The sequence below is a fragment of the Dermatophagoides farinae genome, chromosome 4, assembly GCF_024713945.1.
Source record: "Dermatophagoides farinae isolate YC_2012a chromosome 4, ASM2471394v1, whole genome shotgun sequence".
NCBI classification, from domain to species: Eukaryota; Metazoa; Arthropoda; class Arachnida; order Sarcoptiformes; family Pyroglyphidae; genus Dermatophagoides; species Dermatophagoides farinae.
The window spans coordinates 3,046,601-3,063,858 of record NC_134680.1 but is presented as its reverse complement, the minus strand read 5'-3'; the positions used below and the strand labels follow the sequence as shown (position 1 = coordinate 3,063,858).

At 31.8% G+C, this 17,258-nt stretch overlaps 4 protein-coding genes across 4 annotated transcripts; 3 read left to right on the top strand and 1 right to left on the bottom strand.

Moving 5' to 3' along the window:
- Window positions 1–8: 8 nt before the first annotated feature.
- LOC124500461 (gamma-interferon-inducible lysosomal thiol reductase) lies at window positions 9–982 on the top strand. The gene is made up of 3 exons (XM_047064535.2): window positions 9–197; window positions 265–570; window positions 637–982. The coding sequence occupies exons 1-3, from the start codon at window positions 120–122 to the stop codon at window positions 874–876; spliced, it is 624 nt and encodes a 207-aa protein (XP_046920491.1). The 5' UTR covers window positions 9–119; the 3' UTR covers window positions 877–982.
- Window positions 983–1,355: 373 nt separating this feature from the next.
- Window positions 1,356–2,158, top strand: LOC124500462 (gamma-interferon-inducible lysosomal thiol reductase). The gene is made up of 2 exons (XM_047064536.2): window positions 1,356–1,489; window positions 1,576–2,158. Exons 1-2 carry the CDS (start codon window positions 1,430–1,432, stop codon window positions 2,086–2,088), a joined length of 573 nt encoding a protein of 190 aa, XP_046920492.1. The 5' UTR covers window positions 1,356–1,429; the 3' UTR covers window positions 2,089–2,158.
- On the bottom strand, window positions 1,670–5,382 carry LOC124500458 (cytosolic 10-formyltetrahydrofolate dehydrogenase). Its single transcript, XM_047064531.2, has 4 exons — window positions 4,702–5,382; window positions 4,216–4,626; window positions 2,821–4,152; window positions 1,670–2,765 (listed from the first exon to the last, which is right to left on the bottom strand). The coding sequence occupies exons 1-4, from the start codon at window positions 5,087–5,089 to the stop codon at window positions 2,155–2,157; spliced, it is 2,742 nt and encodes a 913-aa protein (XP_046920487.2). The 5' UTR covers window positions 5,090–5,382; the 3' UTR covers window positions 1,670–2,154.
- An 895-nt stretch (window positions 5,383–6,277) lies between these two features.
- Window positions 6,278–10,912, top strand: LOC124500455 (uncharacterized). Its single transcript, XM_047064528.2, has 2 exons — window positions 6,278–6,642; window positions 6,724–10,912. Exons 1-2 carry the CDS (start codon window positions 6,405–6,407, stop codon window positions 10,701–10,703), a joined length of 4,218 nt encoding a protein of 1,405 aa, XP_046920484.1. The 5' UTR covers window positions 6,278–6,404; the 3' UTR covers window positions 10,704–10,912.
- The last annotated feature ends 6,346 nt before the right edge of the window (window positions 10,913–17,258 follow it).

Genomic DNA, 17,258 nt, shown 5'->3' with positions numbered 1-17,258 from the left:
TTTTTTATCGATCAATCGTGCATTATTGATTTAAAAGACTCAGTTTGGTGTTTGGAGCTTAATTATTGATTAGATTGGATGATATTATTTTTCCAACTATTTGATAAAATCCAATTTTCATGATGAAATTGTTTCTTTTTTCTGCTTTTTGTCTTTTGTTGTCGTTGACATTTTCAACACAATTGATTGAATCCAAAGTAAGTTTTTTTTTTTTGAAATTCTTGCCAAAAATTCTTTCATTTTCATTCATCCATATCGATGTAGAAAGTAAAAGTATCCGTTTATTACGAAACAATTTGTACGGCATGTCGTAAACATTTTCTTGGTGTTGTTGTACCGGCTCGTAAAGCTATCGGTGATTATATGGATCTAGAATTAGTTCCATATGGTAATGCACGAATGTATCCACAAGTACATCGTATCTATTGTCAACATGGTGATAGTGAATGCTATGGTAATGCATGCCAAGCATGTGCATTAGATATATACGGTTTTGAAAAACTTTATGAATATACTATTTGCATGTTTGAATCACCTCATTTTGCTAATCCGGCCGTTTCGGCTAAAGAAGTATGTCATCATCTATTAATATTATTATTATTCAATTATTGATTTTATTTTTATTTTGTTTTTTAGTGTGCTCAATCTCTTCAGATGGATTTCCAGAAAATTCATAGCTGTGCTAGTGGTGATCGTGGCTGGGAATTAGCATTGGAAATGCGTTCGAAAACGGATTCCGTACCTGATCGTGAATATGTTCCATGGACAACTGTTGAAGGCAAATACGTTGATTTTCATGCCAATCTAATCGAATACATTTGTGAGAATTTTTTGGCCGATGAAAATGTTCCAGCTTGCCAAAAAAATATTTATTAATCAAAAATTATAATAATGTTTTCAAAATTAATCATTTTTCATTAATAAATAGATAAATCGATAAAATAAATAAATAAAAAAAAACATTTTCTAAAAATAAAAAAAACCAATAATTTTTTTTATCATCAATAAAACCAATATAAATCCAAGATCAATGATGGTATGATTGAAACCGGATTTAAATAAAGAACTGAATTCCGTGTCCGGATAAACTTGGCTATTAATTGATAAAATTTATCAATTAATCGTCAATAAATGATTTATCAATTTTTTTTAATTAATTAATTGAGGTCATCATCATCATAATCAACATCAAAATCAGAATGTAGAATCAATAAATTTTTCATTGGCAACAATCTATTTAATAACTATCAATAGCTATTTCGAAATTATTATGGGCATATCTTGTGATTTTTATGAGCACAAAATACTTAAAATTATTTTTAAAAAATCCATATAAAAATGGCAGAACAAATGACGAATTAGATATCAAATCGATCGATACATTCAATTCAACATACACATAAGTAACTCAAGAACAACAACAACAAAAATGAAATCCACATTTTTCGTTTTAGCAGTTCTATTCGCTGCTTCGACCATCGAATGCAATGTAATCATCAATATTTCTTTGATTCGATTAATAATAATAATAATAATAATTTTTTTTTCGTTCATTGTTTTTAAATCACTTTATAGCGTGTAAGCGTGGGCGTATACTATGAAACAATTTGCTCCGGTTGCCGTACTCATTTCATTAATGCTATTGTGCCTCTTCGACAACAATTAGGTGAATATGTAGACATTGATCTTGTTCCATTCGGTAATGCTCATATCTATTCGAATGGACCACAATGTCAACATGGAGCTTTAGAGTGTTATGGTAATGCTTTCCAAGCTTGTTCATTGGACATGAATGGTTTTGATACGGGATTCAAATTGGTTGAATGTATGTTCAGATCATCTTATTACAGTAATCCTCAATATAGTGCAAAAAGATGCGCTCAACAATTGAATTTGAATTATGACCAACTTCATTCATGCGCTACCGGCCAAAAAGGCTTTGAATTGATCAAAGTGATGGCCCGTAAAACGCCTCGACATAATTATGTTCCATGGACTACGGTCGAAAGCCGTACTGTAGATGTTAATGTAGATTTGGTCAAATACATTTGCGATAATTACCTGAACAATGTTCCAGCTTGCAATTAATTGATTGATTGATTGTTTTTTCAATTATTATAAACAAGTTTATGAATTAAAATGTATTCTAATAGTTCAATATTCAATAGTAACAGTTTTTGTCTTAAGATATTCATTCAATGCTTCACGGCCAAGATCTTTGCCGAATCCAGATTGTTTAAAACCACCAAATGGTGCAGCCACATCAGTTTTGTTATAACAATTTACAAAACAAGTACCGGCACAGATTTTTTCACTGACTAACATAGCTTTGGATAAATCTTTGGTGAACACACCAGATGCAAGACCAAATTCGGTATTATTAGCTCGTTGTATAACCTCTTCGATATCTTCTTGATTTTGAACATCATCAAACATCGATATGATCATGATTGGACCGAATGATTCCTCTTTAGCAATGTACATGTCATCCTGAACATTGGTGAATATGGTAGGTTCAAAAAATAGGCCAGGCCTTGGTGCTTGTCGGCCACCATAGATCAATTTGGCACCTTCTTTCACTCCGGTTTCGGCATATTCGATCAATTTTTCCAGATGAGCACGATGATTTTGTGGGCCATGATCAGTCGATCGATCCAATGGATCTCCAATTTTCATCTTTTTAACCTCTTCCACTACTCTTTGCACAAATACATCATGAATGGACCGTTCAACGAATAATCGTCCAGCAGCAATGCAATTTTCGCCTATAAAACAAATCGATCAATCAATCAAATAGAGAAAATTCATCGTTTCCCATACCTTTGTTGAAAAAAACAGCCGACATTGAATGCCTGACAGCGCGATCCATATCACAATCACGGAATATAATTAAAGGAGATTTACCACCCAATTCCAATGAACATTTTTTTAAATTTGATTCAGCACATGATTTCATGATAAGTTTACCGATAGGTGTGGAACCGGTAAAACCCAATTTTCTAATCAATGGATGATCGATTAAAGCCTGGCCTGTGACAGAACCTGAACCAGGTAGAATGTTGATTACACCAGGTGGAAATCCAGCCTGTACGGAAAGTTCGGCCAATTTCAGTGCAGTCAACGGTGATACTTGGGCCGGTTTCAATACAACCGTATTACCAGCAGCTAAACAAGCGGCCATTTTCCATGAGACCATCATCAATGGATAATTCCATGGTGTGATTATACCACAGACACCAATCGGTTCTTTTCGCGTGAAAGTTAGATTACGATTTGGTCGTGCATTATTGATGGGAATAGTTTCGCCTTGTATTTTATCACACCAACCAGCAAAATAACGAAATGTATCAATAGACATGCCTACATGAGTTTTAATGGCCAATGTATACACTGCGCCAGAATCAATTGATTCTAATGTGGCTAATTCTTCTTTATGTTGTTCCATTAGATCGGCTAATCGATATAGCAATTTACCACGATCACGAGCATTCATCTGTGACCATTCACCATAATCGAATGCTTCCTGAGCGGCCATCACTGCTCGATCAACATCTTCGCGTGTAGAATTTTGAACTTGACAGATTACTGTTTCATCAGTTGGATTTATTGTTTTAAATGTTTTTTCAGGGTTTGATGAATCAACAAATTCATTCTGAATGAATAATTGATTTGGAAAGCGTAGTTTTCGTTTATTGACAACCATTTCAATAGGCTTATATTCTACTTTAGGTCGATCATCATCCTGGCCACCATGACGTAATTTAATAATGACCATTGAATAGAATTCATCAAAACCGGAATTCATATAAACATGTTCATTGGCTAAGCATAGCTGTTCACATTGATCCAATTCAATAACGGATTCAACCAAACGTGTTACATCCATAGATCCAGCACCAAGTTTGAAAAAATTACTTGAATCATCAATATCAGTGTTCAATATAGATTTCCAAATGGTTCGAATTTGTTCGACCAATTCTTTTTCTATTTCAGACAATTCACCAAGACTGGATGATTCATCTTGTTGTCCAAATTTAGCTGCCGGTATCATTTTTCCATTTTCCAATCCCAGTTTCGATACAATTATCATTTGGCCATCTTTTCCTTGTAAAATCATTCCATCTTTATGAAGTAAAGCTTTTGATTGACAATCTAAAATAGCAAAAACATAGAAATGAGATTGAACTTATCATTATCTAAATAAAATCCACTCACTATCAATGGTGATTTCTTGAACTTTGGTCGGTATCGGTCGACGCCATCGTTTTGAACCATATAATTTAATCATCTGTCCATCAATACGTATCCAAGCACCTGGAACTGTATCACAACCACGGACAAAATTATGCACTTGTTGTCCAGACAATTCATCCAGCTTAAGTTCATATAGTTCTTTTTTATTCAACATAGGATCATAGCTAGCTCCTTCTTCCGGTTGAATCAGACATGGTGCACGTCCTTGTTCAATAAGATCAACAGCTTCGAGCATACTACGAACACCTTCGGGAAACAGGAAACGCAAATACAATGAATCGACAGTTTCATTTGGATCAATATCAACACTTTTTTGTAATAAAATTGGTCCAGTATCAAGACCATCATCACACCAGAAAATGGAAAAACCTCCTTTATATAATGATAATAGAATTTTTTTTCATTTATGAATTAATAATGCACAAAACACACGCATGAACAAAATACCTTTATGATCACCATTGATCAGAGTCCAATTGATGGATGATGCACCACGATGTTTAGGTAATAATGATGGATGATAACAGATTGACTGATGTTTTGGATAAAGAATTACTTCCATTGGAATAAATTGTGAACAATAAGCTAAAACATTAAGATCAGCACCAACAGCTTTATATTGTTCAAATACATTTGGTAATATTTTGCCTTTAAGACGCCAACGAGGAAATTTAAAAACAGGAACATTATCAACATTAGCCGCTATTGCTACCGGATCTTCACGACCATTTTGATCCGGTATTGTGAATACAGCAACAATTGTATGGCCATTTTCCTTGATTAATTGATAACAGGAACTGGCAAACAACGATTGACCAATCAATGCAAGTTTCATAATGTAAATTCAATTTTCGTTTTTAAGTTTTTTAACATAGTTTGTTTGTATTTGGTTGGATGACGAATTGGAAAATTTTCCCAAAAAATGTTTCGTATTTATACAAAACAAAAAAATCGAAATAAAATAAACATTGCACATATCAACAAAGATTTATCGATACGTATAAATTATGTGGGAAAAAATAATAAAGAAAAAATTTTTTCTTCAATGATGAAATCTGGTTTCGAAAAAAATGAAATAAAACACGTTTGGACTGCCTGAACAGCAGCATCCAAATCATCATTGATAATGAGCACACTTACATTCAATTCGAGTCCATTTTTATTCAACACTTCTCTTATCATTTTGAACCCCTCGTCGATAACAACGATGGCTGAAGCTAAGAAGTTATGTAAAAAGAAAATAAAAAACAGGATTTATAAATTTTTCCTTTTCCAAATAATGATATAAAGATAAGAACAAGATCGACAAGCTTTTTCTTTGACGTATATATTCATTTAGTTATTTTTGGACTTTGAATTTCTTCCCCATTTGATCACTGAAATAATTCTGACTATCAATGACATTTTTTCTTTATCGGCTATGTATTCAATATTGTTGATGATATGAAAATTGATGGATTTTTTTTTTACTTAACAAAACAAAACCAAGTTTTTCTATGCATCACATATAGGATTTTTTAAAATATTGTTGACATATGAAAATGATAAGCAACAATGGCACTAATTGATTAATATAACAATATAACAATAGTTTCATATTCTACATACCTTGATTGTGAGCTTGTTATTAAAACTAACCAGTCTTTTGTGCGTATATTTATTGATTATTTTTTTAATTGTGTTGCAAACGCAAATAATTTCAACATTGCACTAGATTTTGTAAAAATATTTCAAAAATTTATTTTTTAAATGTTTAGTATGATGACAAGAATATAAGAGAATAGAATGAGAAGCCAAATTGGGTGAACACATCATCATCAAGGACGGATTTTTGTATTGTCGTTGTTGACTTAAATTGATTAACAATATTGATTAAGACCGGTTTGGGATTCCACAATCAAATAACACATAATTTTAATCTTTAATCTTTAATTTAATATATTCGAAATGAAAACTAAACATTTCGGTACAATTTTTTTGAGGAATTCGGCAATGGCGCCATCTTTTAGCCAAATTTTTGTTGACAATTGTAAACAATATTTTTTTTTAATTTTGTTTTGATTGATTGTTGGTTTTTACCAAGTAGTTTTTATTTCTTTTTTTCATTTTTTCCGATCGAAGAATTTATCTTCAAATGATATATCGTAACGATGGTATTGGATAAAACATCCGCAGCTAATCTAAAGAAAATTATTCATAATGGTATCGAACGTACACGTAAACAGCGAATTTTCGGTCTAATCGATGAAATTGTCAATTGTTTACCATTTAAACATGAATTTATGAATAAAAGTAAACGAGAAAAATTGGAACGAATTCATTCGTATATTATTGATTTAAAGAATAAAAATGATGCACTTATGTTTGCCAATCCGAATTCGGTTTTGGGTATGTCTTTTTCAGATCTTTGTTGTGAATTGACATTGACATTGAATTTTTTGTTTTTTCTTTTTTTCACCAATTTTCTAGTTCAAGAAATTCAACAATTACGTGAACGTATTGATAATTTTGAACTAATGATTATTAGTTATCAGAATCTTCTTAAATCAGCTGGTATTTCTCCGGATAAACTACTGATAGATCCAACAATACCAGAAACATGGAAAAAAAGACCATTGAAATATTCATCGAAATATATGACCACATCATCTAAACATATTCATAATGAAGATATTATTTCCGATGATGATGATGATGATGACGATGAAGAGGAGAATGGCCAAAATAATCAAACTGTAAATAGAACGAAAAATTCTAAGACAATTAATCGTAACATTGAAAGCCGTAATCAACATTCGAACATCATATTGACGGCTGCGAATCTTTCATCCGCATCATCATTAATATCCACTACATTCAACCTATCCGGATTGAATAGATCAAATTCTTCATCAACAACGGCCACTACACAACAGCAACAACAATTTGTTTTGGTCAGCTCTGGTGGTCCATCCGGTGGATTACAAGCCGTTCCTATCTGTAATATAACTCCAGCAATTGCCAATCTAACAAATAGAACTGCACATTTACATCAACCGATAAATCATGAAAATATATCGGAAACCAAACGATCTTCAAAACGTAGCAGGTCGTTGGACAATAATAATACAAACGTTGAAAAGAATCAGAAAACCCATAATGTAAATAGCAATTCATTAAGCAACAAATCTTCAAAATCATTAAAAGTTGTGAAAAATTCATCGAAAAATAAAGATCAAACTACTAGTGCAATGATACAATCCAAATCTAAAGTAACGGCCACAAAGAAATCGAAAAAGAAGCCCACTGCCACCAGCAACAACGTTAAAGGTAGCGCGTCCAAAACGACATCATCGACCAGATCCAAAACGAAGAAAAAGTTGACCACAATTATTGTAGAAGCGCCATTCAAACAGCTTTCCTCCGACGAAAATGGCATCCACAATGAAAACGAAAATGATGTGATCATAATGGAACAAATGAATGTTAATGACACTGATTCCTGTGTTAAAGAATCCATTCAAAATGATGGTGCAGATTCTAAGCTTGATAATGCCCAAACTAATGAACAAATCGAAGCTAAAAATTTAAATCCTTCAACATTGGTTCATAAAAATTCTGATATAACTGATTCATCAAATATCATTGATGAATCAGTTACGAAGAATAATTCCAATTCTCTTGAACAACAAAACGATGAAGATCAAGAAACTTTAGATCTTCAGAATCCACAAAGTGAAAATAATAATGACAATTCTAAGCAACAGCAGCCACAACGTTTTTCTGAAAATGTTAATTTGGCTGAAACGGTGACAAATAAAACCAATTCTACTTCCTCATCCTATTACACAGCAAATCTATTAATGCAAACTGATCCGAAAATTTCATCAAACAATGGACATGCTGACAAGAATGCTGAACATTCTGGTAGTTTATTCCGTTTTGGAACGAAATCTTCCGAACAAGATGGACAACAACAACAGCAACAAAAACGTGCAATTTTATCATCATCAACATCCGGTTATCATTCTGGCAACCATCAATTTGAATTCGATTACCATTCCTTATATCATTCAGCTGATATTCAAACAACAACTGTTGATAATGTATCACAATCACAACTACAGACAACAACAAATCATGGTAAATCATCAAATTCATTCGAAATGTCCACATTCGTTTCATCAACAAATTCACCATCTACATCCAGTGCATATAATACTTATCAATGTCCATCTTCCACAATGACATCGAATCAAAATTCACAATTCAATAATCTAATTGATTTTCAGCCATCAACATTTACACAATCAAATGATCATATTGTTGGTTCAAATTGTATTCTACAGGAAATTGGTCAGTCAAATAATAATTCCGTGACACGATCAACATCTAGATCGAATAACAGTAAATCATCAAATCTATCTACGGCTACTAATCAACGAAATAATAATAAAAAATCCCAAACACCTAGTACAACGAAAAACATTTCACACTCAAGATCGAATGGAACTTCAAAAACACTTGTTTCATCATCATCATCATCGTCTTCGTCGTCGTCTTCATCAATAAATACATCAAAAACTTCGAAAACAATAACGACAGATGTCGCTTCGACTTCGTCACCAAATAAACGAAATTCAAATGAAAATTATTTTCTAATACCGGATATAATATCGACAACATCATCATTATCATCATCAACAACAACATCGAATAATCATAATTTGAATCATCAACAACCAGTGAATTCATATAATTCGAATAATGTCACAGCTGAACAATCGTCATCATCATCATCATCATCATATAATCATAATTCGAATATTCGTTATCCGAATTTTTTCGTTTCCTCATCATCACATCAATCGAATAGTGATCAACAGCAGCAACAGCAACAATGCTTAATCAATTCTGAATCAACCCAAGAAGAATCATCGAATTCAGCATCACAAGAATTGATAAGCAGTTGTTATCCAATATTGTTTCGTCCTCATCATCATCATTCTAATAGTGGTTCAACGACAACAACAAATAGTACATCATTGCCATCATCTTATCCTCGTAGTTCGGCTACATCATCATCATATTCTACGGCTACTGTATCGCATCAATCATCTTCGCAGCAATTAAATCAATCACAATCACAGCATCAACAACAACATCAACCGTCACAACATTCATCGAATCAATTACAACAATCACAATCGAATTCGAATACATCGCTTTATTATCCAGTCACATCATCTACGTCTGGATCATTAAGTTGTAGCAATCATATACCAAATTTTAATCTTTCCAATATATTTCCCGATATAACATCTCCTTCAACAAGTTCTTCATTAGCACCTCTTCCTCCATCACCCGCTGCTTCTATTGTAAACTCTTCTGCTTATCCATCATATATACCAAGTTCAATTCCAACAGCAGATCCATCGTCATCCAGTTCGGTTGGTTTGGTGAACGGTGGTGGTGGTAGTAAATTCAATTCACGTTTATCATCATCATCGATATCAAATAATTTACCGAAATTTTTACCTGGTAGTTCGTCATCATCAAGTTCTATAACCAAATCTTTGACATCATCATCATCGGTGGTAAGTGTTGAAGCATTAACTTTTTCTTCTTCAAATATCGGTTCCAGCAGTGTCACTGGTAGTTTAGTTGAATCAACACATCAAACATCGAAAAATTATTATCAACCATCGAGCCATTCAAATTCATCAAATTATCAGTCTCATTTCTATCCGCCACCACCACCGTCAGCTTCAACCGGTCCTCATTCGAATTTTTCGAATGCAACAAATGTTACACCAATGTCACCATCAATTATAACCAATCGACGACCATCAACATCATCATCTACAGCGGTAGCAATAGCTGCTATTAATGATACGACATCTAATGCAACAGCAACTATGATGAATCATCATCGAAATTACCATCATCTTGTTCCACCACCACCGCCATCAACAGCTGCTGTCGATAATCATTCACATCATACACATCAATCACATCATCATCCTCATCCTTCATTTGGACCATTTCCATATCCACCGCCACCATCGATGGTACATCATCATCACCATCATCATCCACATCATACACATCAAATTGATCCATCATCATCATCATCATCATCGAATGTAACATTTGGACAACATAGCGTTCAATCACAATCACATCCATCGCAACGATCAAATCATTCACATCATACGACAATGGGTGTTGTACATGGTCAATCTGCGACACATAATCCTCATGTACCATCATCATCATCATCATCAATGATGGCATCAGCTTCATCAACAACATCGACATTAACTAGTTTTCGTAGCTCAACATCATCATCATCATCGAATGTAGATAATAATACATCTTCAAGTAGTAGTAGTGTACCACCACCTCCTCCTCATCATCATCCGCATATATCATTTCCTTTATTCAATATACATCGTAGTGATCTTTGAAAACAAAACAAAAAAAAGTTTAGGATTAATTTTTCTTTTTGGGATCTCTTGGACTTGATAACATCCAATGGTACAAGAATGAATTATATATTTTTGTTTCTCTGTGATTCTATTATTATTACATTGTATTAATTATTTATCATGAAATGTAAATTTTTTTTTGCCTGTGTAAGAAAAAAATAATGAATAAAAATGAGAATTAAATTCAATTCAAGTGAAGAGAGAGAGAGAGATTTTGTTTTCAATTACATCAGCAGAAAAGATAAGAAATTTGTTAAAAACATCAAATTCTTGAGAAAAAAATAAGAAATTTCAATCTTATGGCTATCGACAATAAAAACTACTAAAGTATATGATTGTCATATTCATCATATATAAATGATGTCAAACAAAAGAAAAAGAAAATCAACAAGACAGAGAGAGAGAGATAGAAAGAATCCCTCTTCAAAAAGTCAATACTCGATAATCCAGATGTATGATCAGCAGAAGAAAAACCATTGACGACGACCAGAAGTAGAAGAAGAAGTAAATCTGAATCTGAATCATCATTATAACACTCTCTATAGTATAGCAGTAAGCAAGCAAGCACCCTAAACATATCATAACAGAAATTGATTGATCGATCAATCGATCAAAACCCGATTATTATTATTATCGATCATCATAATAATAATCATCATCATGAATTGATTATCATCATCATCATCATCATTGACCCATGTTGGTTTAAACATTATCAACATGATGATTTTTGTTCAAAAAGAAAAAAAAATTAAATTTTTTTTCTAGCCAAACTTTAATCGTTGAAAAATTTTCCAATGATGGTGATGTGAGAATGATGCTTGAAGCGATGAAAATTTTGGGCGTCAAAACAAAAATAAAGATGGATTATATAACCACCACCAAATTCATACACCATTCGAACACAATGTTCAAATGGTGATAATTATAATCTCAGATTTTAGACAAAATAACAAGCCCAAAAGGTCCATAAATGTGTGTTGTTTTTGTTTGTTGAACTTGTTTTTTTTTAAATCTAATAATTATTTATTTTAAACACAAACATAGTAGAAAGCAAGAAAAAAAAATAAATATATCATCGAGGACCATCATCGACAGCCACCTTCTTCTTTTCATCGCGATTAATAATTTTCAATCAAAAATTTTTCTTTCACTTTAGTTTTTTTTTCATTTAATGATTATATTCTTTTTTTCATAATAAGTCCGAATGATGATTAAATTCATCATTCGTCATGTTTTCGACAAATTGTTTAGAATTGATGAAAATGTTCAAAGAAATAATAATTTTCTTTGCTCGCATATATAATCCTCATGGTTGAATTATCGTCAACCATTAATCTTTTGGTTCAATGTTGATGATATTTAAAATTGGATTAAGTGGATTGAAAACACTCACTCGATCACACAGACAGATGATTTAAATTGAAAATAAATCATCAGGAAAAATGGTGAAAAAAAAATTTCAAAAATATTTTTTTTTTTTTGCTACAGTGGATTTATCTTTTTTTTTTTGATAATCTCTGATCGATCAATTTCGATAATCTGTAATTATTATCACCATCATCATTTGTCATTATCAATGAACTAACAAAATTATTAATTAAAAAATTATGAATCAATTTTATTTTATTTTTTTTTGTTTTGAAAAAAATTCCATATTTATACACAAAAAGGATAGAAAGTGTTTACTTTCATTCATCACCGGAAATGATACATTATCAATGTATGGCCACAACTCTCTGTCACTTTTTTTTGACTCTTGATTTTTATACCATATATGCTGTGTGTTTTGAATTTTCTGAATAATTCATAAATGAATATATATATTTCATTTATGTGAATGTATATCTGAATAAAGATAATGTGTCTAAATATAGACATTGTTTACTCATACACAAACATAAACATTTCTTACCTGATAATAATCATCAGAATGATATAATTTTTCGCTTATAAACATATACTTTTCCATCTAGAAAAAAAAGGAACAGGAAATCATCATATATCGATAATGATTGTTAGAAATTCAATTATTAATTAATCGATTGGTTGATTTGTAAGACTTGTAAGACATTTCAATTCTTAATAGATTTTATTGGATATGGAAAAATTTTCATTACAATCAATTGACCTGGAAGTTTTTTTTCCAATTTCTAAACAACAATTTTTTCCATTCACGTGTAATTAAGATATTGATGATCTTATCAACGCACGCGTGTATGTTGGTTAGTTATATAATTCATTTGATGATGATGATGATTCGATTGTTTTGTTTTCTGAAAAAGCATCCCACATTTGTATTTTAAGCAATGATAATCATCATCAAATAATAATTATATTCATCATTATCATTACATCATCACACGCATGATAACATTTCTATAAATTATAAATTTTTTAAAATAATGGATGTCATTTGTATATATGAGGTAGGTGGAAATATAGGTGTACTCAAGATCACAAGATTCGTATTAAAATGTGTGCTTGAAAGAGAAAGAGTGAGAGAGAGTTTGTCATTTTTTTGGGGTAAAATAATAATATTCTTTTTTTTCATTTTCTTTATATATATTTTAGCCCTGTTTTTTCCGTCTCTCTCACTTGATGGATCAATTTTATTCGACTTTTATACGACAACTATCTCGGGTATCCGAATTTCAATGCGCGTAAAATTTCAATTTTTTTTTCTTTCTTTCATTCAGGATTATTCTCCAGCTTTTTTTTGTGTGTATGTGGAAAAAATTGATCCGGTTCTATGTTCATCATCTGGTTTGATCCCAAAAATGAATTATCGGTTAATTGTATACGGACATTTCTACGTTGTATATCGAATAATTGGAGAAAAATCATAAGAAATTGAAAAAGAGAATTTCTCAAAGATTCTATTTGTAGATTCTTTATGTGTGTATAATATCTGTCTGTGTCTGTGTTTGTGCGTTGTATTGGGTTGACGTTTGATTAATATAATTTATTATGATTATATCACACACACTCACAAACAATCAACAAACTGTCAAGAGCCTGGGATTTTCATATATGGCCTTCCCATTATCATCATCATTATATGGACCCTAGATCTGGCAATTGCTGCACCCACATTTTATTTTGTTGCAAACATTTTTTTTTTTTTTTTTTGGTTTAGTTTAGATCTGCACAGCAACAACAAATGCTCCAATCAAAAGCATCGGCGCCATCAAATTCTGTTGTTGTTGTTGTTGCTGGGTCTTATGGATATGCGCAAATCGAATAAAAAACTCGACAGAATCGTCCTTGTCCTCGGCAACCAAAGTTTTCTCTCACTATGTGTTATGTGTTTGAATGTAAAGAAAATGAATTTTTGCTTTTGTTTTGTTACCAGACAGTTACACGCACACACACACAAACATACACACCAGATACCGGCGTTATTGACGAAATGATTATTGGAAAGAAATAAAAAACAAAAAATGGTCCAACGAAAATGAATGATGAATGAAGAGGGGTGGGAATCATCAACAACAACAACAAAACCTTCATCAACACACAACTACCACACCCCCACCCTCGATGATTCGAACATTGAACCAAACCAAATTAACGATCCAACCATCTAGCCATTCAATTCTATTCTATTCTGTATATAGAAATGATGATATCAACATTCTGCCATTATTCCATCAATTGTGGGTCAATTGTCATGCGTGCCATTCTCGTTTTTTTTGAAAAGGAACGTTATTTTGTTTTGTTTTTCTGTTGCTGTGGGACCAGGGCATTTCATTGATGATGATGCCGTGGGTGGCGGAAACATTTGCCATGTCTGTCTAGACATGACCATGATGCTGATGATGATGATGATGATGATGATGGTGGAAAGAAGGCAATATACACTTGGATTCTCATTCTAATTTGATTAGCTTTATTCTTTATTTCTGGTGGCCAACAATAACAGCAATAGTAAAAAACTATATTCGTCATATTTCAAATGTCTACAAAAAAAATATGAGGATAACCAGACCATAAGATTATCGATCCTCAATATATAGAATTATCCAAATATAGACATCTAGAAATATAGGCAATAATCCAACTTTTTTGAAAGAATAAACATCAAGAATAGATCAAACATGAGGTGATGATGATGATGATGATGGCGCCATGTTAGATTCAATGGAAATTGTAGCCTAAAAAGAAAAAAATCATTATTATTGGTTATAGAATGATGATTATGATTTTGATTGTCCTTGATAAGATGGCTGCCACGACGACAACATTGACGACAACATTGGCTAGACTAAACAAACAAAGTCAAAACAGGCATTGAAGGATTCTTGATATATTCAAATTCGAATGATTATTATGCTTGTATGATTCTGATTTGGATTTGGTTATTCGTATTTTTTTTTGCTTTCTTTGCAAGCAATGTTCAAATGAATGTTAATGATCATGATCTTCGAACGAATAAAAAAAAAACATTCAACGTGTTTATCGTTGTTTTGATGACAAACATTTAAACATTTGTTATTATTATCATTAATTTTTTTTCTTCTTCGGAAAGCTATGAAAAACGAATGTTGTTTCACTATATTTCATCGCTTTCAATCAATCAAACAAAATCTATTCATCCATTTATCCAAAATGGCAACACACACACACACACACACACACACTGATTATTTCTCTCTCTTTCTCTGGTTGTAACCAGTTATATTTTTTTTTCTAGAATCAAATTGTTTATAATGAATCAATGGATTAAACTTGACCCAGATAAAGACAACATAGCACTATCAATAACAAAAATAAGGATCATTTTGTATATTTGATTCTTTTAAAATATCATATTATTATACCCATTACCTCTTTCCACAACTACTACAAATAAAAATGCAAGAGAGAGAGAGGGGCATCATTATCAATATATAAATATTTCGAGGAAATCAATCTGTCTATTCCATGTAATTTTATCTACATCGGATGAATGTTTTTGTTGTATATTTTGACGACAACAACAAGAAAAATGTCAACAAACGTACAATTTTTTTCACATTTAAAAACATTTAGCGTTTGTTGCGTGTTGAAATTTCCGTCGAAATTGATTTGATTATTTCACATTGCATCCGATTCGTCATCATCGTCATCACTCATATTGATGGTAAGATCATTTCGTTTTTTTTTTGATTCACAATAAATTTTTCAAGTGTAGGATTAATTTCAACATTGAATGCACACAAACACACACATACAATTGGAAAATCGAGAGCTTAGTAGCAAACACAATCATCATTCGCTCACACGCACACCATTCTACGTTGGTAATTGAGAAAAACAAATCAAAACAAAAAAACAATTTCGGAGGATTCCCGATAATTGAATTTAAACCGTTCAAACGGGTGATAGCGTTCGAATGTTCGAATCAACAAACCGAATTCGAATTTCTAAAAAAAAATGCAAGGCTGCACACATCTGACAATAGATGGCGATGATAGATTCTCGAATTAAGGATTCCGAGGAGAAAGATTCGAATTTTTTTATTTAATCAAATGACCACTATTTTATCATCATATAATACCTCCCCCAAAAAAAATGTGACAGATATATTGATGAATATTCGTTGTTTTTATTATTGTTTATTCGTGTGTCTTTATTCGAAATGAATCCAATCAATCAACGCAGCCAAAAAGAAACCAAAAAGATTCTTCGGGAGGCACATTAAGAAAATGATAAACCAGAGTGCTCATCATCATGAATTTTTTTTTTTTTTTGTTTGTTCGACATTCATTTATTTAATGTGTTTTCATTCTATCTATCTATCTATCTATCGTTTTTTTTGGGTGAATTGATGAATGTTTAAATCTAGATTCCAAATGATTAGATTCATCATATAGGATCTTTTCAATGGATATCCATTCATCAATCCATTTTGATTTTTTTCCATTCAAATTGGCGTAGGCTTTTTGCTTATCACCCTTTGATTATTCCATTTTTTCAAGAGATTTGTGTTCTGCTAATGATGATGAACATCATGATCTATTTATAAATATCTAAAGAATAACAATGAAAAAAAAACAAGAAACAAACGATAACCATTAGTCTAGCTGTCATGAATCATCAGAAAAAAAAGTTAACGAAAAAAAGTGTTAATTATCAGCAAAACAAAACAAAAAACAACAACAAAAATTTCTGCGTCTTAATCATCATCCGATTTATCAGCCAAATCGAAAATCAAGTTGTTTGAATGAAAAGAAATGAGAATTTTTTTTTCCACACAGACACATTCACAAAAACATCCATTTGCAGACAAATGATAATTACAATTGTGGCCAGACAAACACGCTATATATAATCGACCTTTTTTCCGGTAATATATATGACCGGCATTATCGAAACCCGATTCTAATCCAAAAAAAAAAAAAATTTGGATGAACATCAATCGATTGATCAATGATTCGATTGAATTTCTACTGTTTTTTCATCGACAATTTTGTTGACTATTGTCCACATTCACATACACACACACAGACACACACACACGCACCAAACATCAATCGTTTGTTCGTGCCG